This window comes from Pagrus pagrus, assembly GCF_965226575.1.
Source record: "Pagrus pagrus genome assembly, chromosome: 14".
Classification (NCBI taxonomy): domain Eukaryota; kingdom Metazoa; phylum Chordata; class Actinopteri; order Spariformes; family Sparidae; genus Pagrus; species Pagrus pagrus.
Window position 1 is genome coordinate 21615475 of NC_140198.1, and position 26242 is coordinate 21641716.

The 26242-nt window shown below is 41.8% G+C and overlaps 1 protein-coding gene across 1 annotated transcript in view; it reads right to left on the reverse strand.

Moving 5' to 3' along the window:
* Nucleotides 1-26242, reverse strand: part of frem2a (FRAS1 related extracellular matrix 2a) — a 69817-nt gene that overhangs the window by 35572 nt on the left and 8003 nt on the right. Inside the window, exons 2-3 of the mRNA XM_084374529.1 lie at nt 25671-25760; nt 10785-10931 (exon numbers count right to left, since the gene is read on the reverse strand). Coding sequence (XP_084230655.1) covers nt 10785-10931; nt 25671-25760 — 237 coding nt within the window. The remainder of the gene's footprint in view (nt 1-10784; nt 10932-25670; nt 25761-26242) is intronic.

Below are 26242 nucleotides of genomic sequence, written 5' to 3' on the forward strand. Positions count from 1 at the left end.
TATGTGCGTAATATTTTTTCACTTCCATTCACTGAGCTCCCCTGGTGCGCTCCGCCTCCCACTTCACTTCTCAAACCTCTGGTATGGTCAGTGAAAAGGCACAGTTAAAATTTTTTTAAAAAAGGCCACCGATGCTGTTCATCAGCTGAATTCAAAATCCTGCTTCTCTCTTGACCTCAAACTGAAATAAAGTTAAAGAAGTTTTGTCAAACATCCAGTTCTGATTCAACACATTCATCCCATGGGAAGCGTAAATGTGCTTAGTAAATTCCATGACAATCTGCCATTGGATTTTCATATTCCTCTTGTGGAGATTTAAATTTCATCTCGTCTGTGGTGCTGGAGATAAGTCCTGGTTGTCCTCAAGTCCAGTCCTCCTGTGGACTTGAGGTCCGCGCCAAGTCCGACCCTATAGCACACAGCAACGGCTTCCACAAGTTCAGCTGAAACTCCCAACCGCAAGTATGTTAAGTCGGTTTCTGTCTGATATTCACGTACAACTGGGCTGGATTGAAGTTAAATGAGCAGCGTGTAAGACTTGGCCACCTGTTGAATTCAAACAAATGGGCAGCAACATCTCACCAGTCATCAGCTGACAGTCTGTAGCTGCCGTCAGCTAGCAAGCTCATTTAACCGTGCAGCTAGAAGTCGTATTAGCTAACTCTGGCCAGACTGTGAGCTCGGAGTACCGGGAGATCATTGGTGTAGTTTACTATAGGACTGGCCCCTCCTCAAGTGGAATGTGGCTATGGGCTAGTTGGTTCACTTCAATCCATATCCCCGTAACAAAATACTTAGATGTTTTTTGAAATATTGGCAAAACTGTTGTGTTTCACATTCTGTTAATATTTGTAGTTAATTTTTGAATGTTTTAAACAAAAATTACGACATACTGCAAATTGAAAAAGTCTTAAATTTGATAATCGTAAATTAAGGCCTTGAAAAGGTCTTTAATTTTGTTTACAAGTCTTAAATTTCATTCTCAAACTTATTTTTTCCCTTTCTTATCTGCATGATACAGCTCAACAACATAACTGTATACTAAGCAAACTAACAAAAAAAAATCATGGAACGTTGCGTTGTAAAATGATTTTTTTCTCCGACATGAGGTGGCGTTTCCATGCACTGTTCAGAGTTTTCTAGAACGCAGCATTACGTTGGAGCGTGCACAGTCAGCCGCTGACCCACCGAGGTCGTCGCTTGCGCAGCAACTTTGGGATGGGCAAGTGCAGATTTAATCCATTGTGGCTAAGTGACTTAAAATATGACTGGGTTCAGGCTGTACCAGGGAATGAGTGGGAGGCTCAGTGCAGCCTGTGCCGTAAAAAATTCAAGCTCGGCACAATGGGACATATGGCCTTCAAAGTCATGTTCCCCGACTCAGAGATCACGGCTACTTTCACATGTGGGAGCAACAAGACTGCCTATATTACTAAGTTTGGTCTGACCCCTTTCATCACCAAACAACTGACCGAGCAGGTCAATAAGGCGTCTGGATTTGTGGTCATGCTTGACGAAAGTCTAAACAAAAGTACAAAAACTAAACAGCTGGACATTCATCTGCACAACTGGGTTGGTGACCACGTCCACTCAAGATATTTTGGCTCTATTACATCCGCAAACAGGCACACTCACAGATATATACATACATGCACGCACGCACGCACGCACGCACGCACGCACGCACGCACGCACGCACACACACACACACACACACACACACACACACACACACACACACACACACACACACACACACACACACACACACAGTCGCACTCCTTGCACAGTTACTGTTTAATATATGATTGTGTCTGATGAAGAAATGGTTATTTTGTGTAATGCATTCACACACAGGTGCATGCACACACTTCTCACACTGTAGTTGTGTTGTTTTTATGGTTTTGATTGTTAATACAGTGTTGGCACTGTTCCAGCTCCATTGTAATACATGCACACACAGACGTTCACTCACTCACACACACGCACACACTCACACATTCCTTGCAGTTATTGTGTTTTGTATATGATTGTATCTAATATGTTAAGACATTGTTCTTTTGTGTAATGTATCTGTACACACACACTCCTCACACAGTTGTTTTGTTTCTTAGTGTTGAGAGATTGCAGCAGGGTTTAATAGGGCTGTATGCTCCATTTGTAATACTTTTGCACACAGGCGTGCGCACGCACTCGCTGTATTGTTTATTAAAAGAAGTGATTGTTATTTGTTATGCTGTTATTCTTAGTTATTCTGACAGATTTTTTTTTGCATTATTTCATGGTCTTAAATTTCATTGGACGTGGTCTTAAAAGGTCTTAAAAAGTCTTAAATTTGAGTGGAAAAATCCTTGAGGGACCCTGTCCGAGTAAAAGGTAAATGCATACGGAGCCACAGTGAGCAGCATTTCTTTCCTACCTTGAACGGTACACACACGCACACTCCAGAATTTCATTCAACAAGACGTGTGTAGTCTGAAAAACATGATTCAACATAATGAGAGACCCCAACTTTATGAAAAGTTTCCTCATGGCAGATGGTTCCTATCTATCTTATCTTTCCATCCTGACGATCAGATGATCCACATCAAATATAACACACACATACATACACACTCCCGGCCAGAAGAAGAGTTGATCTTAAAAGGGTGGAGCCCTTATTGTGCCACCTTTGCTGGACTCCCTGGAGGGAAGAGACTCGCCTTGCCGGGGGTCGCATTGGGGTTGCCTCTCAGCAGGTGGAGATATATACCCACCTGGGGGCGTTTGATCTCTATAGAGCTTTTCCTCAGAGCTACAGTCTCTTTGTGCTTGTGTCTCCATAAAACACACATACACAAACTCGCAGATACAAACGAGGCTTATCCCAAACACACACACACACACACACACACACACACACTTTGTTTATAGCTGCATACTTTCCTTTCTTTTGTTCTGTACTGTAGTTTATTCCACATGAGCTGAATGTAAAATATACAGTTCGTCGTAAAATTTATGATTGCAGGTACCTTTCTGCTCATTATACCATAAAGGTCATTTCACATCGAGGCAGCTGAGGTGGAGAGCTGCAGAAAGGAGGGTTCGGGAGGAGGAGGGAGCAAAAGTTTCTATTCTCTCCTGGCGAAATTAAATGACATCTCCATCTACCCTGCACGGTGACAATAATGAGACTGGAATACGTCCCACGGGAGATGATTAACCTGGTAAATGTACATCTTGTTAACAATCCTCGATTTATCTCCCAGAGAAAGGACAGACCAGAAAAGGACACTGCAGGAAGGAAAAAAAGTGAGCTTTGACTTATGCAAGGAGTAAAAAAGAAGACTGACAATTCAGTTCCATCATTTTTCTCCATGGGGTTCCTTATAGTCCTCATAGAGCTAAGAAGAGAGGAAAAGAAATGGAAAAGGAGGAAATACGTGGACTGTGTGTGGGGTGTGGGGAACAGAGCAAGACGATGTGACAAGACAAAGATGGAGAGGAACCAGCAGCGATACACCACAATGGGTGACAACCAAACAGAGGATGTGAGGAAAAAGAAGACAGAGCGAGAACAAACAGCGAATGAGCGCCGCACCGGAGTGAGACAGAGAGAGAGACGGCAGATAGGAGACGACTGACAAATGGAGAGTGGGTGGAAGGAAGGATATAAGACACAGCCTATGGCACAGACCGTGGGCTATGAGGCAGTAAAGGAGCAGGAAGAGGAGAGATGGTGTCTTTGATGAGGAAAAGCAGGTTAGGAGCAAAAGGACCGAACGCTGTGCACTGTGAGATGAGGTGAGGAGAGATTACGGATGAAAAGAAAAAGCGGGTGAGACAGGTTAAGTGGGCCCGGCGAGTCAGTGGGACAGTGTCGCAGGAGACGGGAAGACGTGACAGGACTCAATTAGAGGACGACACAGCAGGTTGAGGGAGAGGGCACACACCCATGAAGAATTAGTCGTGTTTTTTTTTTTTTTTTGCTCTGTCTCTCTGTCTCTCAAGAAGTGAGAAAGTGAGGCGTAATCTTGAACACAGTGGTAAAAGAATCCAATCTGATCCTCATGCTCTCCAGCCCCGTTCTGCCTGAGCTCTGCTTGGCGGGGGCATCTTTGAACCTTGATCTTATCTCCGCGTTCCTCCGACGCTGATCCTCTCTACCTGCACGTCCTGTTGTGACGGAGCATGTGTTACAGCTCTCCTCCACTGTTGCCAGGCATCACAGCGGCTTTCATCAGCTAGCCCCTGTAACGGCGGCAAGCCCCTGACAACATCGGCGGGTGTCTCTCTCCCTGCTTTTCCATCCCTGTCTAATCCAAATGATCTCTATCTATCTATCTGTCTATATATCTATCTGCAGTGTGTCTACCTCATTTTGTCCTTCACTTGTCTTCTCCTAATTTTCTTCTCTTTAAATATTTACTTTTTCTTTTTCAATTATCTTTTCATTTGCAGCTCCGGTATTGTTGTGATCTTTCTCACTCCCATCCATTAGCACACCTCACACACACGCTTGCACATAGAGTGAGGAAACATTACTGAACTGATGTTTTTTATTTTTTCGTTCAACTTCAGCATATTGGATTTGAAACGAAACAACGACTCTGAAGTGCTGACATTGAGCTTTGAAGGTGTTTTGTGGGTTGATATCCACACTGGCTGAGCAGATATGCAGCCCTATCAAGAGCTGAATCCATTAGCTGGTTAAACAGTTAGTCGATCCACATAAAATTAATTGGCAACAATTTTAGTAAGTGATTAATTGTTGAACAAACATTTGCAGCCTCTGAAATGTGAGTATTTGCTGATTTTCTCAGTTTAACTTCATTGTAAATTGAACATCTTTGGCTTTCAGACTGCTGGCAGGACAACAACAGTGACTGAATTATGTCAGTTAGCTCCGGAAAAGTGTGATGGGCATTTTTTGACTATTTTCTCACATCTTATTCACTTTTGGTTGCAGAATCCTAACAAAAACACACCAGGCAGCCGAGGAGGTTTCATAGTAAAACAGTGGACTGATTTTAACTGGACAAATCCGTCAACTGACTTCAGTCCCACTGGTGATGTGCTTCACTGCTGACTGAGGAAAGAAAACCCCGAAATGTGAAAAAGAACAAAACAGCTGCAGTGTGAGCCTGGAGGGGCATCACGAGCAAGACACCAAGTCATTGACTGAAAGGGATTTTCAACCTAAGATCATATGTGATGACTTTCCCAACGTTTATGACTGCAGGGTTGCAGTTCTTACACTGTTCTTCTGCTGTGGGTCTATAAATAGTAATATTTAAGGGTTGGCACTTGACTCTGACAGCTCATAGTTATTGCTTAATTTTACATTCAGTGTGCTTTACAATGTGTCTCTGTCAGTGGTTACATGAATGTGTTTGTAGCATTCACATTTCCTTCACATCACAGAACAACTTGAGGTGTATTCGAACATTATGGAAATCAGATTTTTTTGGCTATCACAGCTGTTTGCAGGATGCAGTAATGATGCTGAAACACAGTCAACTTTGTTCTAGTGGTCTAAAAAAATATTTAAATTTTCAAACTTTAGGCATTAAGAACAACTATAACAACTATTTAGAAATGGCCATTCTTCTTGTTAATGGCCCTGTTTGCTTGTGTAGCGCATAGAAAGGCTCATGAACCAGTTAAAAACTCCTTGTAGTATATTTAACATACTGTCTCAAAATGTGCTTCTGTTGTTTTGTCCTTAACCTGTATATCAAAATTACAAAGGCAATGACACACGAGTCATGTTACAACTTGAGTGCCATCGGTAATATGTGTTAACTGACTGACAATCACCGATGTCAAGGCGAAGCGGAGGGCTAGTCGAGTGCGTCCCCCAAGATCACAGCAAAGGTATGCACTGTGGCAAGAGGGAGCGCAGAGCCTCAACAACTCTGCTGCTTAATGAGACATTTTTATAACGGCGACACAAACCACAGCCTTAAAACGAGTTCACAGCAAACATCAATCAAAGGGACCATTACTGTGGCAGGGTTGTATTGGATTGCATTGCACTGTGTGGTGTTCCCGCTATTTTGTCCACCTGAAGTATGTCGCCACTCTGTTATTGGTTCATTCACTCCTTTCTTCTGTTCACCAGCCCAGCAAATTGAAATCTATGAAAGTTATTAGACGACTTTTATCAGTTTCAATTTTTCATTCTGTGTTGCCCTTCACCATGTTTCATCATCAAGGCCTCAACACACAGGGCACTTAGAGGCACAAATACACAGAAATAAGTACGTAATAGCATATATACACATATTGTTTGGGTTACGAGATGAAGTACTGTGGTCAGAGCGACTTAAGTTTGTTGCCGTGCAGAAAGATCAAATTTTTTTCTGACTGTTACGAGTAAATATTCCTCCTCTTTAATCTTCAACTTCAACCGTTCACTTATGCATAAAACTGCCTCAGCTCAACAGGATGTAGCTACGTCGGCCTAGATGGAAAGCACTTTTGCACTGATGCGTTTAAGCACCACGTCGGCATATCATGTAAGGCGCTGTTCAAAAAGAGGGCTTGAAAGTGAACGTGTGTGTCTGAGTTGTGTGTGTATGGTCAGAGATAACCAGGTGCTCACACGCCAACTGTGCAAAGAGATGAGAGTCAAGCTTTCATGTGCTTCAAGAGGAATCACACACAGGTAGATAAGTCTCAAAGCTAACATAAACTGCTTCTCACACCTGACCCAAAGATTAACAAGTATCAGAATGATGATGAGAGTCAAAAGCTGCTTACAGCTGCTGCTTCTCCCAGAGCGAACCCGCTGAAGCATGACAAAGTCAGGGCTAAGAGGAGCGTCCAGGGAAAACACCATCATCATCATCCGTTTAACCTTCGAACCCCTCAAACGCTCAGGCATAAGCAGGAAAACATGCTGGGCTGTTGTTTCCAACACAAAATCACTTCCATCTGCTGGTCAAAAAGCTTATTAAAAGCTCTGGCAGTGATGTGTAACTGGCTGGATTTGAGAGTTTGAGCAGCACAGAGCCAGCAGTGTGTTCTCTGCCCACTTCGTGTTTGTGCACTGATGAGAGCTGCAGCCGGCATGATGCTCACTTTGGTTTTAAGTTTGCCGGATACTCACTTATTGTCAGTGCGCTAGAAATGTTGAGACAGTCTACTTGGTGAACAATCACTTTGATGATGAGCTGAATTTTAAAAACACGTCAAATTTGGAACGAAATGTACCAGCGGCTTTGTTTCTTCTAGTTAAAGTCTGAGGAAGGAAAACAGTTGAATAAGCATGATTCACAAACTAGACCAGTATATTTGTGGATGTAGATTTGTATTTGATCTGATTTGATGGCATCTCAATCTTTTTACCTTTCTCTTCACATAAAAACCGCTTGACATAGATTGACTGACACACTGGCCTGCTTTGCTCACCGTCTACAGACCAGCATTGAGGGCAACACATTAAAAGTAACACATTACTGTAATCACATTACATTTGTCTGTAACTCACTAATTTATTATATATTTATGTATTTATTTTTCCTTTCCTTTTTTTGTTTTCTGTTCTTGTGCATGTAAAAGATCTTGAAAGTTAAAAAGGTCAAAGTCCACGCCGACAGAAGCTCCTCTCTCCCACAGGAAACACTGCTCCTGAAACGCCTCGTCAGTAGACCCGCCTTCAATTCCCTGACTCTGTGACATCACACTACGTCTCAGTGTCACACATTTGCATTACTTATGCCTAGAAGCTAGTTTGGCACATGAGAATTGATTTAGCACAGCTGCTCTGTTGTTGTTAGCGGTGTTGGATCAGGCATGTGTGAGCTGACCAATCCGAGCAGACTGGGTATTCAGGATGGCAGGCCTTAAAGAGACAGGAGCTAAAACAGAGCACTTGTTGTTTTTGTTGTGGGTGTTTTTTGAGCATTAAAGCATGTAAACCCCAAAATAGTATCGTAACCCAAAATAAAATCATGAAGCCCCGTGGACAGTGCTGACTAGGGTTGGATGATGTCTGCCGAATTGGCATACGACGATGTCTACAGTGAAACATTGTGATGGATGACGACGTCGTTGTTTATGAATTTGAGGCAGCGTGTCCGTAGCCGCCGCTATTTTCCACCAGAGGAAATAATCTTCCGTTCTGACCGACTTACATCCCTGTGCCAGGTTTAAAAGCCTCCGCACCACATGTCCGTAACTTAACTTTGTTCAGCCCCATATGCATAAAACAATGGTGGTAGACCAGCCAAGGAAGCTAAGTTACGAAAACTGTGTCTAAAAAACACTGCTGCCACAAATTTAACCGAGTGTCTTGGGTTCGCCTAACTGAGCCGGTTAAATAAGAAATAATAATAAATGGGACATGGAGATGTAATGTTAGTGCACTGAGCTGCAACAATGGCATAGTTCATCAGCCCAACCCTAGTTCTGACTAGTGAATGTAGTGCTTTCCTCCATGAGGAGCAGGATGCAACGAAACAGACCCCTGCCTCCAGCATCACTGAAGGACTTCTTTGCTTTTCATGAAGATGATACAGCTTCCTTCAACTCTGACATTGAAGTCATTGATTATTTCAAGTCGAGTCAGAGATGGAAGAACTACATCCATGAAATTCAACACAGCAGCGATGACTGGAGCGCCCGTGGAGTGGCTTCTTAGTCCAGTCTTCAGTGATGACATTAAAGACTGGACTGCACATTTTCATTTTAAGTCTATCGTCATGCAATTACATTAGGAAGGTCAGTCTCTTTTATTATTTTATTTATTAACATAATATTTTAGGAAATTCATATTTGGACTTTCTGTTTTTGGAAGGTCAGCCTCTTTATATATTGATATAGATTTATTTTTGCTATGAAGCTTTGCTCTCGTTCTTGCATTTTTCCGTCATCTTTCTGAGTACACGTGTAAAACATTTTTTGGCTGTTTTTCATGAGCCTTGCTGTCGGCTTTGTGGTATTCAGGGGCATAAAAGAAAATATCTTATGTATGTCCTCCTCAAGATAGGAATTTGTGCTGATATGTGGGCGAATGTTTGAAATTTATCCCTTTATATTGTTAACATGCAATTACATTCATGCAACTGCCACAACACTGCTACTGACATACATTGTGCTACACACTGTAAAACACAGCTGAGAGGAAAGAACGTAAGTTATCCATATTTTGAGGAAAAGACAAACTAGCCAACCTCGTGAGAGCCAACAGTGACAGAGCCAACTGTGAAGCGAGGGGTGGCTGTCAGCTCGGTGTATAGGAGCCCCTAGGAACCTCAAGTCAAAGAGATATACTTTTCTAATTAGCTTTTCTTTACTTGATGACAAGAAGATGATGGGGTGAGAATTCAGTTAAGTGTTAGCGCTGCTTACAGTATGTCAACTGATGTTATTTTTTTCAATAACGTGATCTAACTAGAGCAATCTCACCAGGATTTACACTCTCAGTGTTGTCTTTGTGGATTTTGCTGTATCAAGCTGGCCAATATATTTGTATTGCTTTTAGTTTTCCAAAAATACTTTTCATTGACATAGTTTTACTGTTTGTGCCGGTAAGCAAAGAGTCAAACCGCCTCATCTAACCTTCTCAAACTGGAAAATTCTTTATGCAGACACTGAAACGGCTCAAGGCCATATAAAATCACTCTGGCTTAGAGAATAAATCTGGTGAATGTAAATGTTCATTGAACAGAAACATTTCATTTGCTTTTTGGCTTCGTTCGGAGATTATGTTTAGTCTGTATTTGCGAATTGAAGAGCAGCCCTTCAAGTAAATGGGAGGCACTGCCTCTGCTAAAGCTCTGCTGTGAAGCAAATTACTAAATTGCGTGCGCTATACAACCATCACACGAGGGAAAAAAAGTAGAAAAATAAGGTTTAAGTTGTGTGTCATTAACTGAATTTCACAGCATTTTGACATTATCTTCTGGGCACTTTTATGCTTGTTTAACATAGAAAGAGGAATGCAGAGCCAACAAAAAGCTGATATTCATAGTAACATAGAGTAAGCAAGTTTAAATGAATACTACAAAAAAGGAGGCAGTAAGAGACTGCGGAAACATGACTGTTGCTGCTTTCACATGGAATCAAACAGCCTTTGAAAGCAGAACAGCAAAACAAATCACGCATAATGATATGTTGCTACGGTGAAAACAATTAAAACAGAATATATCAAATAAACATATTTCTTGTCTAGTAATTCATTTCTAGTCATTCTAGTAAGTTATAAAATGCAGCATTCTCTATATATTGTGTTGCAAACTTAAAATTAATGTTAATTCCCTCTGAAACAGAAATACCCTTCAGAATAAAGGTCATGTCCAACATCATTCTCTTGGGAAAATAAGAGGAAGCTAAAATTGTTGCCAAATATGGGTGGCCCCCCCAAGTAAAGTCTATGTGTGGGAAACACTGCGCCCCTTAATCCCCGATAATGCATCATAAACACTAAATGCTAACATCAGCTAACATGCTCAGGATGAAAATGCTAATACACTAGACTTATATGATGTTTAGCAGGTGTTATGTTTACCATGATCACCATTTTTGTTTAGCGTGTTAGCATGCCAACATTTGCAAATTAGTACAAAACAGTACAACTGAGGCTCATGGGACTCATATTAGTGTTGTTAGAACGAAAGTCCAAGGACAACAACAAAATAATGGTCAAAGTAAAAAAATTCTGACCACATGAAGACGCTAAATAAAAAGAGGCATTGCCAAAATATGTGGTGATGTTGTGATATTCCAGACATCCATAGCGCCAGCCCGGTAGTGTGGCTAAAAACAGATCAGAAAGGACGAGACAAAGGAAGACTAACCAATGAAAGACGTCTCCCCCAGGTAGCCTCTCCGCCTGAGCACCACCTCCATGAACTTGTCCTCCTCGTCCACCACGTAGTACTCTTTCTCCAGAGAGATCCAGGACCAGTCCAGACGGAACTGCTGTCCCTTCAGCTTGTTCCCACCTGGACAAAACACAGAAGAGACATAAATACATTTTGTAACTTTTGACTGTATTTTGGTTAATTTTTCTTTTAATAACCAAAGTTTATTATTAGCAGTTTGGTATTTTTCTGAATTTACTGAGTGCGTTTCTTCTATGCATAAAGTCAACATACTATTTATCGTAAAAGATGTCTGTGGGGAACAGGGGATGTACCGGGGTGGGTCCGTGCCTATTTATTACCCTGATTTAACTACCAAATGCTGAGTTCAATATTCTGTTAAAACTGGAAAGGAAACCACAAGGAGGGATTCTGTGACCGAAGGGGGCAATTACTGTAAAACTGTAATGAAGAAGAAGTGTTTTAATTATGTCCAATGTGCAATCCAATCGTTCACGAGACATCTGCTGCAGAGTTTGTACAGATTCATAAAGAAACTAAACCGCACGCTTCCTTCCTATATCTCATCTTTTCATGTGCCCTATAATGAAACTCTGAAAATTTTACTGTGTCGACGTGTATTTTCTTTTCTTCTAAAAGAGCACATCCAGCCAATAAGTGTTACTGAAGAAGGGTATGCAGAGTAAATGGTCTTTTTAGCGCGAGGCTAATTGAACTACTCAATAGCTGCCACTTGAACAGGCGGACAGGAAGGGCTTTGCTTTGTGTGGCTAATTTTCCCACCTGCAGGGGGAGAAGATGGGGAACATTGTAAAAGAAAAACAAAAGAGGTGGTGAACAATGCCTTACTATGCATGGCATCCCTGTGAATGCTCACTAAACTTCTGTGTTGTGTGTGTGTGTGTGTGTGTGTGTGTGTGTGTGTGTGTGTGTGTGTGTGTGTGTGTCTTACTGGCAGAGGGAAAAGGCAGAGGTGGAGGACTGTTTGTACAAACGTTATGTGTAGGCTGTCAGAGAGGAAATCTCATTTAGCTCCATTGAGGACGATTTCAAAAGCTGTTTGTTCTTTCAAGTCATTTGTGCCTCTTAAACGCTGAGCAGAAGCAAGGCCGTTAAAAGCACACGCAGCATAGCACATTACCTCCATCATCATGGAGGTCATAAATGGCAGCTCGACCATAAATGTGCAAAAGAAGGTGGTGCTGGTCTGTGACTAAAATAAGGATACGTCCCTATCCCGATCAATAAAATATCCTTAATAGTAGCACAGAGAGTCGAGATGACGCCCCCCACCTCCTCAACAAAGGGCACTTACAGTACAGGTGTCGCTCTGTGCTCGAATGAAGCTCAAACATTGGTGTTGAAACGCAGCAGAGGTGAAAAGTTCAGCACATTCTGGCTTGGCAGACACAGCAACAACATGCTGAGGTGAGGAGACAGCTAATATAATCAGAGCACATGTATCCTCCAAAAAGCCTGTAGGCCAAGTTCTGGCTTCACTTAGCAGGCGCAAATACAGAATCGCGCACAGACGCCCACGCAAACACTTCACATCGCTGCAACCTTGACTTTCATCCCAGCTCCCTGATAGTAAATACGGCATAAGCTGCCTGCAATCTTCGGTGTGTGTTTGTGTGTGTGTACCAGCTGTGCACAGACAATAGGGATCTGAGTCAGTGGGCTTCAGACTGTCTTTTCAAAAGGATAAAAGGCCTCTCACTTGTGCTGACCATACAAAAAAAAAAGCAGCTTTGAAATCATCCTCAATAGAGCGAAATTCACTTTGCACCCTCTTTCAAAGGCTTTCCCAACAAAAACTCACCACAAGGGTCTTTTTGAACCAATTAGGGATCATAGTTTCTGTTCTGAAAATTTCAAGGATCAGGACACTCTGAGAAATCTGCAGCGAAAAAACTTTGATGCTGCAGTTCTGATGCTGGCGTGTGATGTTGGTTCTACTTTACGGAGTATTCTCTGACAGCAGTCCAGCAAGAAGAAAAGAGCGCTTTACAATTACAAAGGGTTAAAATCAAAAGCAACCTTAAGGCATGGTAAGAATGTTTGTTACAGCTGCTTATGTTCAGTAGCCTGCTGTAAGTGAAGAGTTTGATGGGCATCACCACGTAAACCATCTTGCACATGGTCTGGGTGTGACACAGTATAAACCTGCTGTAGTCTCCCAGAGCTAGATCTCCACAGTGCTGTGTCAGTGCTGGAGGTAGGTCGGGTTACACCAAATCTCATTCTGGTATATAGTTGGAAAAAAATGTTCTGGCTGAAACCGATCACAATCTCACCCGAAATGCCGCAACGGTGCCCCTGCAAAATAGTGTCAGAGGAAACTTGGTTTGCGCGTGGGGAGGCCATCCGCATTTTGGATTGCGGGTGAGTGAAAAAAAGAAAGTAAACGTACATCTTTTGTTCAGCAAGATAATCCTCACATATGGACACCACCACCACCGCACATCGCTTCAACGTCACCACCGCTAAGCCTCTTACTACTCTAAACACACTTGACTATGAATTGATAAATCTACAAGAGGGAAAGTTAAAATTACAACAGTTTGCAACTGAAGTCCGCTGTAACGTGTGTTCACCATGGTGACGTTTAATGTCCCAGACGGCCATTTAGCCTCATCTAGCCACTTGTCAGTAATAATTACCTGTTTAAAGACACATTTACAAGTGGGGTATTTACTGATGCGCTTTATGTAGTAGAACAAAACGGGGAAATCTCTTCAGCTTTGGTTAACCACAGACCTTATTTTAGACATTTAACCGAAAACCTATCCAATGAACACACTGACTTCAACAGAAGGAAACTGGAAGTGCAAAAATGCTCACTTATTTCACTCTATGATGTTTTGAAAGATTGGTAATTGAGTAAGAAGAGTACTGCCAATATGGATTATTATCATTATATTAGTTTTTAGGTTTTTTTAGCTCATTGTTTTGGTTTTATGGACCTCAAATTACTGTATGATTCAGACTAAATCATCTCATTAAAGCTGCAGTCAGTGATATGTTAAGAGATGGTAAAGAGCTCTATATTCACAGTAATCACTGGTACAGAGTGTCTGGTCAGTAACCCATGTCTTCCCTACCCCTTGCTCATGCAGTAAAAGAGAAAAGACATTTTCTGGTATCCCACTTTATCCAATCAGGACAGAGAATTATCGCTGCAGACGCTTCCAGTTTCTTTAACCTCAGTTCCAGCTACCTGTCCAACGCCACATGGAGCTGAATGGTTAAGTGAACAACAAACGAGCGAGGAAAAACATCCAGATTTATTTCTCCAAAGTTAGCGGAGACCTCACCAGAGCTGAGAGGAGAGCTAAAATTGGATTATCTCCCAGGTGCCTCGGGTGAGGAGGACTCTAACTGTATGCTAATGCTGCTCTTTGCCTGCTGCAAGTAGATTGATTGTTACTGTTGGCCATAACATTTCATGAGGCAATTATCTCTTTCAGTTTATTTTAGAGGAAAAGTTTGATAAAATTTTTCTCTTGGGCAGCTTTAACGGATACACTTTGGTGTGCAACCACAATTAAATGCTGCAGTGTATTTACAGATCAAATAAGATGTCGGCTGGTTAGAGAACAAAAGAAGTACCATTTCTGCTTCTTATCAAATTCAATCTTTTCATGCAAAGAGAATCAGTGCGAGCGCTCATCGCACAGTAAGCAAAACCTCTCTCTTCTCTCTAACCTTCTCTTTCTAAAGATATGTACAGCAGATCCCCGACTCATAAAAAAAAAACCTTCCATGTAGGTACAATCATTCATTCGAATAGCACATAAAAACGAGTGTCTCTGACCTTCACAGAGGCCTGAATATTAGCTCTGTTTCTGAATATGCTGCGATGCGGCAGCCAAGATTCTCACACTTGGGGCTTAGGGAGAGGTTTGAATCTTTCAAGTCATAAAACCCCAGGCTACGTAAAGTCGAGAGATGTTAGCCTAAAAGTCAAAGTGGAGTGCGAGATTAAAGTCATTTTAGATTTTGTGAAGCAGAATCTGTCATCGAATTCTTGATCTGAGGTGAAAGGCAAACTTAAAAGTTTAAAGTCTCGAAAAAGGAATTATTGAATAAACAGTAAGACGGCAGGAGATATCTATATCTGAGCATCAGCCGTACTGGGTCTCAGAGCTCACTAACCACATGCACAGTTAGACATCAGTTTGTTTGTTTTACACATAAAGTGTTGCTTATACTGTGTAAAAGCCCAGCAAGCAACACTTGAGGCTCTTCTCAGCATGTTGTAATAACCACCGTTCTTACACCAACCAATCAAATCACCACCAAGACAACTCTACTCTCCTAATTAGTGTAATAATTGCTAATTATTGAAGATAAGATCAGATTATCTATAAGTTATGTTTCAGCTTATTTTCAGTGGTTTGATTGTGACTCGTACAACAACTCAATTACTGTACTTAAAGCAACATTATGTAGAAATTTGTGAGATTTGGCAGAAACAAGTGACGCATGGCTGAGACAGAGACACCATTCAGCCTATTACAAGACGCTGTACCATCAACATGATTATGAAGCTGTTACTTTAAGTTAAAAAAGTTACATAATGTTGCTTTAGGCAGAATAAATGATTAAAAAACCCTCTTGGATTCGCTGGAAATGCTTCACAAAGCTGAAAACAAGCTCTCAGGACATGAAGATTTTATAGAATATGAAGCATTGCTGTAGATTAAAGCAACATAATGTAACTTCTAAACTACCCAACCGTATATAAAGTAGTTAAAGTTAGCTCTGGCTTAAACAACCATAGCAGTAAAATACAAAATACACATTAATGTAGTACTGATACTAGAATGGCACTCAGTAGAGCACAAACCTCTGCCAAGGCCCAACAGTCCCCTTTAATTCAATCAAGTCTGATCCAATATCAGACTCAAATCCCCCGTATCATTCTAGATATTAAACACAAATAACTGCTCAACCCTAATTTAAGATCACCAGACAACCATTAGGACAACAAAACAATGCAGATTCAACTGTAATCTCCATTTTTATGAGGATCTGAATCAATGTTAAAGAAAGTGAGAAAAAAGATTCCTGGATCTGTCCCTTTATCTGGATCAGCACCAAAAGTTAATGGAGTCTGTTCTGGGCTGAGACGCATCCTCCATTCAAGTTTGATGGAAATCCGTTTAGCAGTTTTTGTGCAATCCTGCTGAGAAAACAACCGACTGACAGGTGAAAACTTTAATAAAAAAACATCAGATACAATAGTAAAAGCCTGACAGGGACCATTTTTTCTGCACTATGAGTATTTTGTGGTAACAGTACTTTTACAGAGCCACACAATTCATTTCCTTCTTGGGCCCATAAAGAAATCGTCAGACAATAAAGACATAACACAGTCTCTCAAAGTCCACCACAGCAGATCTGAATAGAGCACTCATCCTGCAACCTGACAGCGACCGTGATTTTGAAATTGCCACATTAAATCTTCCGATCAGAGTCCCTGAAAATCCTTTTTTAAACTCTTTTCCAATACTGACTTGTGCTTGTCCAATAAACGTAACTCACATTTTATGTGTAGCATATAACACACATAGAAGAGAGAATGTGCCTATGCTGTATGAGGTCACCCCTCAAAACAGAGACAGCTGGAGCATGTACTGTAACAGCCTGTGTTGAGATCAGACACATCACTGGATATAAAAAAATAAATGCAGATTCTTACTGACTTTATTTTGTCATTCAAAACAAATGTGAGATTAAACTATTCGCTTCAGTCCTAAAAAAAAAAAAAAAATCACGTCTGTCTTGTCTTTCAGCTGTGCGCCTGAGAGTGCGTGTGAGTGTGCACATCTGAGAGTTCACACCCAAAATCAAAGGAAATTTTTCATAGCAAGACGATGCCGTCTGCTGCTCAGTACATCTATTCTGCTGCTGGCGGCGAGGCCCTTCCCTCACTGTTACGTCTCCATCTGCCTCCTTTGTATCCGAGTCCCCAACTCCCAGCGCATGACAGCCGCACAGATAGATGCAACCAACAAATCCAATGATCAGTCTCGGCGTGAGAAACTTTTGAGAAACACTGAACTAGGAAGGAATCGCTAAATCTGCTATTTATTCGGCTGGCAACGTGCTCCTTTTTACAGAGCAGGTTACATGTGAAGTGCTGCGACACCCCGCTAAAATAGACTAACAGTTATATTTCAGTAGTAATAGGAGCCCACGCACCATCCTGCTGACAGGAGTGCCTCTCTGCATGATTTCTGATGGTTGACAAACTACAAATGCTTCACTCCCCCTCAGGATGTTTCAGCACCTTTTAGCTGGGCCTGATAGATGTGTGGCAGCCACTGTACCAACACTGGGAGGCTTGACGCGTGAGCAACTAGTGGCACAAAAGATTATGAAGGCTTCTGCACTCAGCTGTTTCTTTCTTCTACAAAGAGTGTGTGCATGTGTGTGGGGCTATGCATATAACAGAGTGAAAGCAGCCATTTTACCGGTCTTTCAGCAGCCTCTTAACTGTAAAGGCTCATGCACACTTTCTGTTTCCTGCAGACAGGTGCATAGGAGGAACTATCCATGCAAAGTTTCAGACCTGAGACCTTCATCAGATAAAGTTTAACCTGATCTTTATAGTGACGTTGTTACTTTAGCCGTCTTTGTTTTTTGATGTGGGAGCTCAGGCCAGTCGCCAGAATAAATGTTGGTAGTTTATGTTTCTGCAAACCATGGATACGGTCAAAGTTGCGCATAATGTTACAGCCATGTTTTTGGGCAGAAAAATACTCCTTTAAGACATTGAGACATTTTGAGCTGTTTGTGGCAACAAAACTGCGTGTTTTTAAGGAGGCGTAAGGACATTAAGAGCCAGAAAAACCAGACAGTGTTCTTTTAATGAGACGTCGAGACATTTTGAGCGTCGTTTGTGGCAAAAAAAGGAGAATCTTGTCCAGCCGTCTTTGTGGCAAAAATAATATTTTTTTGACGAGATGTCTGGACATCTGCAGCCATGTTTGTGGCGACAAAACCAGGCTTGTTTTTTTTGCCAAAAACATAATGTTTTCCTAATCCTAACCAAGTGGTATTTGTGCCTGAAACAGAACATAAGCACAGCGTTGTTACACCATGAAACTGAAAACTGAACAGACGTAAAGTTGGAAAATATCTGCGGTTTGCAGAGATGTACATTGCCAACATTTACTCTGGTAATTGGGTTTCTTTCAGCAACTTGGTGGCATGTTGGAAATAAGTGTTTACAAAGGACTTATTCTTTGTATTCTTTGTCTTTTCCTCTGTCTGATAATCCATTAATCAAACCAATCAATCAAGAACTGAAATGTTTAAACTCGAATAAAGTTTACTGCGAGTCAGAGGAGTGTGCTGGAGTTCTCTATTCTCCTGCCTATAGCTCTTTTTAGCAGCCCCATAATGTGCGTCTGTGTGTGTATTCTGTGAGTGTGTGTGTCACTACATTTACACTTCGCCCAAGGCAATCGGCATGATAGCAGATATCTCCAGAGATGTGGTGGATATCAGTAGGCTGACCAGGAATTCATGGCCTTGGGCAAACTCGAGCATTTAAAATGCCGCTCAACTCGAGGGCAAGTTAAAGAAGCCAACGCGGGCAACGTTTCTTTGTTGTTAATTTAACAGGATCAAGACCATTTCGACTGTCTGGCCTGCTGCTTTACATGTGTGTAGGGATTATTTCTTGAGTCGGTGCGTTTGATCAGTCACTTCACAGGGTGTCAAACCAAATCAAACGCCAGGGTAGATCTGCTGCTGTTTGTATCAGGGAGTATTACACACACGATATGTGGCTGTGCCTGTGTGTCTCCGTGCGTGCCTGTGGGCAACAGAGGAAGCGGAGTCCACATACATCACCCTCCCCTCCTCCATCCTGAGGAGATAAAAGTTGCGTGCCACAGAATAATGCATTGTTTCCTCCCTGCGTTCAACAGCCATCAGGCATGACTGTGCTGCAGGAACACCTTAAGCGACCTCGCACATGAAACCATAAAGAAACTGACATCCAGGGCAGAGGATCCTCGCCGCTTTGAAGTTCATGTGATACACTTAATAACCGTGAGGTTTTCCACTGATGTCTACAAAGACAGCCATATATGACCCTGGGCGTTGCTTGAAGGGAGAAGGCTTGAGGACAAAGAAGTGGCGGCTTCCTTGAGGTGTACGTGTCTGCGGTTGTACGGCTGCGCGTGTGTGTAAGTGCCTGCATGATGATGACACCTGAAAGCAAATTGCAGAAAGTCGATCACTCCAGCTCCAGCACTCAAGTCTCCCCATGCCACCAATATAAAATTTAACATAGGGATGAGTTTAATGTGTCTCAGGACAGTTCCTGGCACTCGTGAGAGCAAACTGTGTCTGAGAGCAGAAGTGATAAACTAGATACTGAAATCTCTGGGTCCCACTTTTTTTCTTTTTTCCTGCTCTCATTTCCCTCCATTATCCCCTCCGACTGTGTAAAACTCAATTTTATTTTGCCAGAAAATGTTCAGTTTCGCTTCAGCGGCTTTAACGCTTGCTTCTAGATGTATAGTTTTTATTAAAGGCTTTCAAAATGCAAACAATAAAGCAGAGCTCACAACAGCTCCCAAGCGCCGTGTCCTTTTACGCTGCAGCGCGAGCAGAAGAATGCAAATAAAGCACCACTTTAAGTGATGTTTAAATGATTTAAATTCGGATTAAAGGTCCATTAAGATCCATTAAAAATGAAATGACAGCAGGCGAGGAGGACATGCAAAGAATGAGATTATGTGAGCTGGGATTGTCACTTTCCTACAGGTTTTATTTCGATTAGAGAAAAAGTAAGACGGAGAAAGGAGTGGGAGAAAATAGATGAAAAAAAAGAAAAAGTATCTGCGTAGAAAAAAAGGTAACAGAGAAACTAAAGATTATAATTAGGAGCAACATATTCATACAGTCGAAGATTGTACATCAGAGCAATTTTTTGGCAAAATAAATGCCAGAAAGATCCACTTCTGTGTTTATTCTTGAGATTAGAGGGTGTTCGGTCACGCTCGCGTGTTTACATGTCGAGCGTCGGGCTGTCGGAGCACGGTGAAACACAGAATCAAAGATGATTAACATGATGAAAAAATCCCGTCACATCGCTTCAACAAGTCTCACACCCTCATCTCTTCGCTCTAATGAGATGCAGATCATCGCGAGTGACATTCGCTGCTGCAGAATGTGCTGTAATCCCACAACAGAGCGATCCGTCAGCGCCTCCGCTGACAGACAAACACGGCAGGCGGGGACAGACAGCGGGAAAAAGACAGCGAGGGTGTGACAGTAAAACCGAATCTTGATGCCGGAGACAAAGTCGACACACGGCACAATAAACCGCCGCGCACTTTGAGATTAAACTGGGCGAGACAGGAGGGCAAAATATTAACACTGTACCTCGGGAAGGAACAGGGGACATTGACAGACAAAAATAACACTAAAGAAGGAAATGTACAATGAAAATGGGGTACAAGAATGGGAAATGAATAAAACACGTCCCAACAAGATCTAAGTCTGACAGTGTGTGAAGGGAGAGATGAAGAGGATGAAGATAGGAGAGTTGGGCCCCGGGAGAAGTGAGTGACAGTAAATTCCTGAATGCCGACAGATAAAGAGAATCCTCTCCTAAAGCCAGGGGAAGTGTTAGTGTGTGTGTCGCTCTGTGCTGCATGCTGATGTGTTACCTCGCAATTCTGCCCTGATCAGGGAACTTTGCAGGACAGGTTAACGACAACAAAGAGGAGGGTCAAGGGATTAACCTGCTCCATTTGTGGCCACGCTGACAGCCACTTTAAGCCTGTAATTGTTTGTTATTTTTAGCTTCTTTTTCGCATCTTAACTCCGAAGCGGGCGAGATGGATTCAGAGAGGATTGGGAAAAGTTGTCCCACAACAAATGTGCCGCAACTTTGGAAGCAAATGAAAGACAGCTTTTTCAATACCACGAATTCACGGAAAACCCAGACATCTAAAACCGGATTATGCCATTTACATTCAGTGTATTCAGGGCTCACAGAGAGTTTTCAAGTTATCGAACTGATTTGTTTCCTTTTTGGGGGGACTGATTTGCTTATCACTTAACAGAGAAGAGGACAACACAAGGAGGTCATTTCATCTCAAGTGTTGGTGCCGCATTTTATGAGGAAGCCCTTTGAAGGGAGGAGACAAAAAGCCACAGTGACAGCGCAGATTGACACTCAATAACACATCATCCACAAACAAGACTGATGACTAAGAGCTGGTGCCCTTGCAAAATAGTCTGCAGAAGTCACACACAAAGTATTCCGTTATAATCAAGACATGTTAGTGATGTAATGTCTATTATATGCGGTGAAAAATGGGAATATAGAAGCTGCACGGGGTGTTCGAGGGGATTGTTGTGACGCCAGATAACGCAGTGGTGTGTCGGCACAGCTCATGGGCAAGGAAGGGTGAAGATGGGATGAAATGATTCTATTGTGACAATCAATATTTTTGGCAGTGGGAGGAGAAATATACGGGGGAGAAAGACGAGACGAGACGAAGAGGTCAGGAGGAAAATTGCTGTTCTTCTCAGAAAAGATCTTTGCGTGTGTGTGTGAATGTACAAAACACCTCTTGCATTGCAATTACATGGAAATTACAAATCATCGCTATGATATATTGTCTTTTTAAGTAGCAGGGCTATTGTCATGCAAATTTCTCCATATTAAAGAAAAAAAGCTGGGTGAGTTCTCACTAACCCTCAGTGGAAGAGAGCTTTGGTCTTATTGAAATATCCATCTCTGAGATTTCCGCTTCCAAGCAAATACAGTGGAGGTGAATGGAATTTTGTTTGTCACGCTAACAGCAATGAAAACATCTCTAAAGAAGGAAAAAGTGTCCAGGTGTCCTCAGATTTCTTTTTTATGGGGGCTGCATCTTTGGGAGAAAGCTGTTCCAGTGAACACTGTCGACACTGGGATTTGTTATCCCAGTCACTGTGACACTGACACAATCCAATTACATAGTTTCATGTCAGTGGCAGAGAAATCTTAGCGATGGATATCGAAAACATCCACTAGAGATAAGAGAGAAAATGTGGCAAAGCTCAAAGGGTAACTCCACCAGTTTTACATATTAAAGTGTGTTTACAGACCTTGTGGAGTGCTACTGCATATGTGGAAAAAGTAGGATAAAGCCTTTCGTAGCTCCAGAGGAAGCTGCATGTAATCTGATAAATTGTTCAGTTGCATTGTGGGTAATGTAGGCACCAGGATTTAAAAATCAGTCGAAACTAACCTTTAAAGTAGAACTCAAACAATTAGATAATTAATCAATTAGTCAAACAACTGAAATTAATCACAACTATCATGATAATCATTTGATCAACTTCTCAAATGTGATGATTTGCTGCTTTTCATTTGTTTGTTTTTTGTTTTCCTGATCTTCAAATTTCCCTCCTTGTAATTTGTGTTGTCTTCCATTGCTCTGTTATAGCTATCCAAACATCCGACAGCCAAAGAGAAGCCTGGGAAACAAACGTGTGTTCCGGCCCATTACAGTTAACTATAGTGATCCCAGCTGGTCTTAACCTGGGACAGAGGGTGCTTCCTGACACTCTTCCCCTGTAGATGAGCCTGTAATAGGGCCACATAATTACCAGTGGCAGCCCCGGAGCTCTGCCCGGCTCAAACGCCCAGGGCTCTCATCACCCACAATGCTGCCTGGGCTCTTAAATATCAAACACCTCTTTGTGCTGCAGGCCTGATGGCTCCTTAGCCTACGGCTACCCCTCTGTGTTCTGCTGTGCATGCATGTGTGGGACTGTTTGCGTGAGTGTGAGCCAGCACACATCTGGATAAGTGATTTAACAGGTCTTTATAATATATACTGTACGTAGGTGTATCCGCTGACATATACATTAACGTGTTACAAGAACATAATGCTCACTTCCTGTAAAATAGAGGCTTTCAGGCAGGAGGAGTCGATTAAGCGGATCCTGAACAGCCTTGGGCCAGACTCGCAGAGAAAAAGAAGAAGAAAAACAGGAGCATGGACAATCAATTAGTCAATGTTCCTCCTTTCATGTGCATAAAGGAACGTTACTATTCTACACATTAGCACTTTCTTCTAAGTGCAATAGCACCATAGTATAAAAAAATCACTTCTAAAATGGGTCTACGGTTAATTCACAAAGCCATGTTTTCACACAGAAAGTGTGCAATACACATCTTTCTTCTTGTCTGACATGTAGGGCACACTTAATTGTTGAAGTTTGGTCGTTAAAACTGGAGGAGATAACCTCCATTTACTTTTAAACCCCACTGTAACTGATGAGCAAACGCAGCCCCGGCCGATGTACAAAGTAACCTTGAAAAAGCGACCCACGTTCTCCACACTTTATGATACATCATCTCGCAGTCCTGTGATTCGCTGAGAAGTGATGTGTTATTAAGCTGAGTTTCTGAATGTGAGTCTGAGAATTTTCTCCGCAAAGTCCATTAAATTTAAATACCCCAATGATGGGAGGCTTACGAGGCTCTACATCAATTGTTCTGCGAGTGCTTAGCGTTTAATACAGCACCGTCATATCTGATCATACAGCAGGAAAAAATGAACTAACAGAGAGAGCTAAGAGTCTGGTGCAACTTGTTCCAAATGCATTCTGTACTTAAACGTCTGATCTCATAAAAACAAGTACACTATTATATTTTACTGCACATTAAAGAGAGGATTGCACAAAAATGGGTGGTGTATTAGGTGTGAAGACTGCACAAACTGCTGGATTTCTGTACAAATAAGTAGGTGCACATTTAAAGGAGAGCTATTATGATTTATTTTTCCTTTCCTTCAGGTTCTTGCACATGTAAGAGATCCTGAAAGTTAAAAAGGTCCAACTCAATCAGAAACTCCTCTCTCCCTCGCCAGTAGCCTTTAACTCTAGTTTGTCGCGTAATAATTGATTTAGCGCAGCTGCTCTGTTGTAGTTAGCAGTGCTGGCTCAGGCGTGTGTGAGCTGACCCGTCAGGAGGGAGGTCTTAAAGAGACAGGAGCTAAAACAGAGCGTTTCAGAGAGACGGTGAATACAGTGCTGCAGGACTGGACAGTGTGAGGAAACGAATGTGTTTTTTGAGCACTGGAGCATGTAAACCTATTCTAGTAGTAACCAAAATAAAATGATGAACCTGAAGTATTTTTTGCACCACTCCAAAACAGAAGCCAGTAACTACACCCCTTTTTAAAAGCATCATAAGTGTCGACTGAGGATTGTGGCTCTTTGGTCGTGCCACAAACTACAATGTGAAGGTTTTATGAAAGCATTCATCCTGACTGCTTTATTACTTTAATATGAAATCTGGACATCTAGTTATTCCATGTGCTATATAACTTCCACGGCATTGCTTTACAAACCTCACTTATAATATATAATCTTTAGGTTTATTAGTTAAAGGCCCCCCTGGTCATATTACCATAAGAAAACCAAGGGAATGTGCTTCTAACAAAACTTAAACAACCAGCCTTTTGTGTGTATTGGTATCTGCAACACTCGTATGTGTTTTGTTCTCAGGGCCTGCTAATTTAAACAGGGATAGTTCAGTGTACAAATAATGGTTTCAAAAGCGAAGTCTTACTCCATTAATGATCATTTCTGTTCCGCTTTTACTACATTTCTTTTCCTTTTTTGCAACCACCTCCCAAGTTTTCCTTCACCGGCAGAAATTTCCTATACGAGACTCCCAGTCGCTGATTGCTTAATTGGCTGCCGCCTCGGTAAATGGATGCTGATTTCACGCACATATGGACCAAAATGCACAGAATTTAAAGTGGCTGCTTCATAAAATCAGGGAGTGATTGACAGCTAGATTGCATCTGCAGTCAGTTTTACGCATGAAAATGAAAGCTTGTTGTTTGCCTTCAAACTGGAACGCTCACAGCCCTGTGAACGAGACCTTCTGAAGGCAAACAGTTAAAAACGTTAAAATATGTTTTGTGTAGCTTCTTCCATACATGTACTTCAAAGTATGCTCCTCTCTCTGCCGCCACAAAAAACCTCCTGAGAAATCATCCTTGCATCGAGACAGAATACACAGTAATACTTCTTGACACATCCTGGAGTCATATCCACAAATTATGCAGGCGGTCTCATTAAATCATTGAACTGTGAAAATGATGCGCGTTAATCTCCGCACCACAAAAATACATTTTCTATATTTGATCGACCTGGAAGTCTTATCACTTCACCGGTGAGCTAATATGATGTAGCATCATTTGGAGAATACAGATACAGAAAAAGGACCTCTGGTCGGCGCACATTTCTGTCAAAAATTGACATTCTGACGCACAGCTGCATAGCTGCCCTGAATGGCAGATCACTTCACAGGCAAATGGTGAATAAAATTCAGCGTAAATCATCTGAAGCTGACAGACTTGATGGCTTCCATTTAGCCCGCTGATTATGCATGAAAACAACATAAATATCACAAATATCCTTCCTTGAACTGTTTGTAAAATCTGCCAGCAACAATGGGCAAAATTAAACTCACTCTGAGCTGAAATATGAGGCTTGACAGACGACTCGCAGCTCCATCACAGTCATGAGTTGTGAGTTAGCGTGTGAGTGGCGAGTGATTGTCTGAACCCTGACATCTACGCCAGTGAGACTCAACGAAAAGAGGAGCGGTACAGATTCACCCCAGGAGACGAGTGTAAAGGTTAGAGAGGCCATACTGTATTCAGAAAGTGACAGGTTTGATCTTCACCTCAGCCAATTTGTAGCAATCACCATTTGCTGAAATGCCATTTGGCAACATGTTCAGGACCTTTCTGCTCAAAAAAGTGGCTGAAATTTAAATGCAAATATGAAGATAAAATGGTGAAAGCTTACCGTTATCCTCGACGGAGAAGTGGAAGAGATCAGAAGTTGCATTTTCTTCATTTCGCAACACATAGCAGACGTTCAGTTCATCAATATCAGCTGTAGAAAAGAGAAGAAACTTTAGTCTTTTGCAGTGATTAAACCGTTATACAAAAAAGCACAATATGGTGAAACCCTGTCACCTCAAAAGCGACAAAGGAACACAAACAAAATTCGAAATGACAAGCAAACAACAGCAAATGTTTTTTGTAATTAATGACAGAATGTAAATGAGGGCTGCTCTGCATTTTAAAGCGCAGGGTTACACTGTCGTGTCAATGTGAGATGAAGCATGATGAAACTTTTAACAACCTCCTTGCTCGGACTTAAAGCAAGGTGACGGCTAAATTACACATTGTTCACCAAAAAGCTTTGCCCTTGTCAAGATTAAAAACACATATTTATAAAACAATTTGCATTTCAAGATTAAAATAAAATTCACGCTGGCCACAGAAATAGCCTCAGATGCACTTTGAAGCTGTATTAGGGCTTTATGGCTCGTTCAAGCGCTCTCTCTGTCGAGTAATTGTTCAAAGATGGGA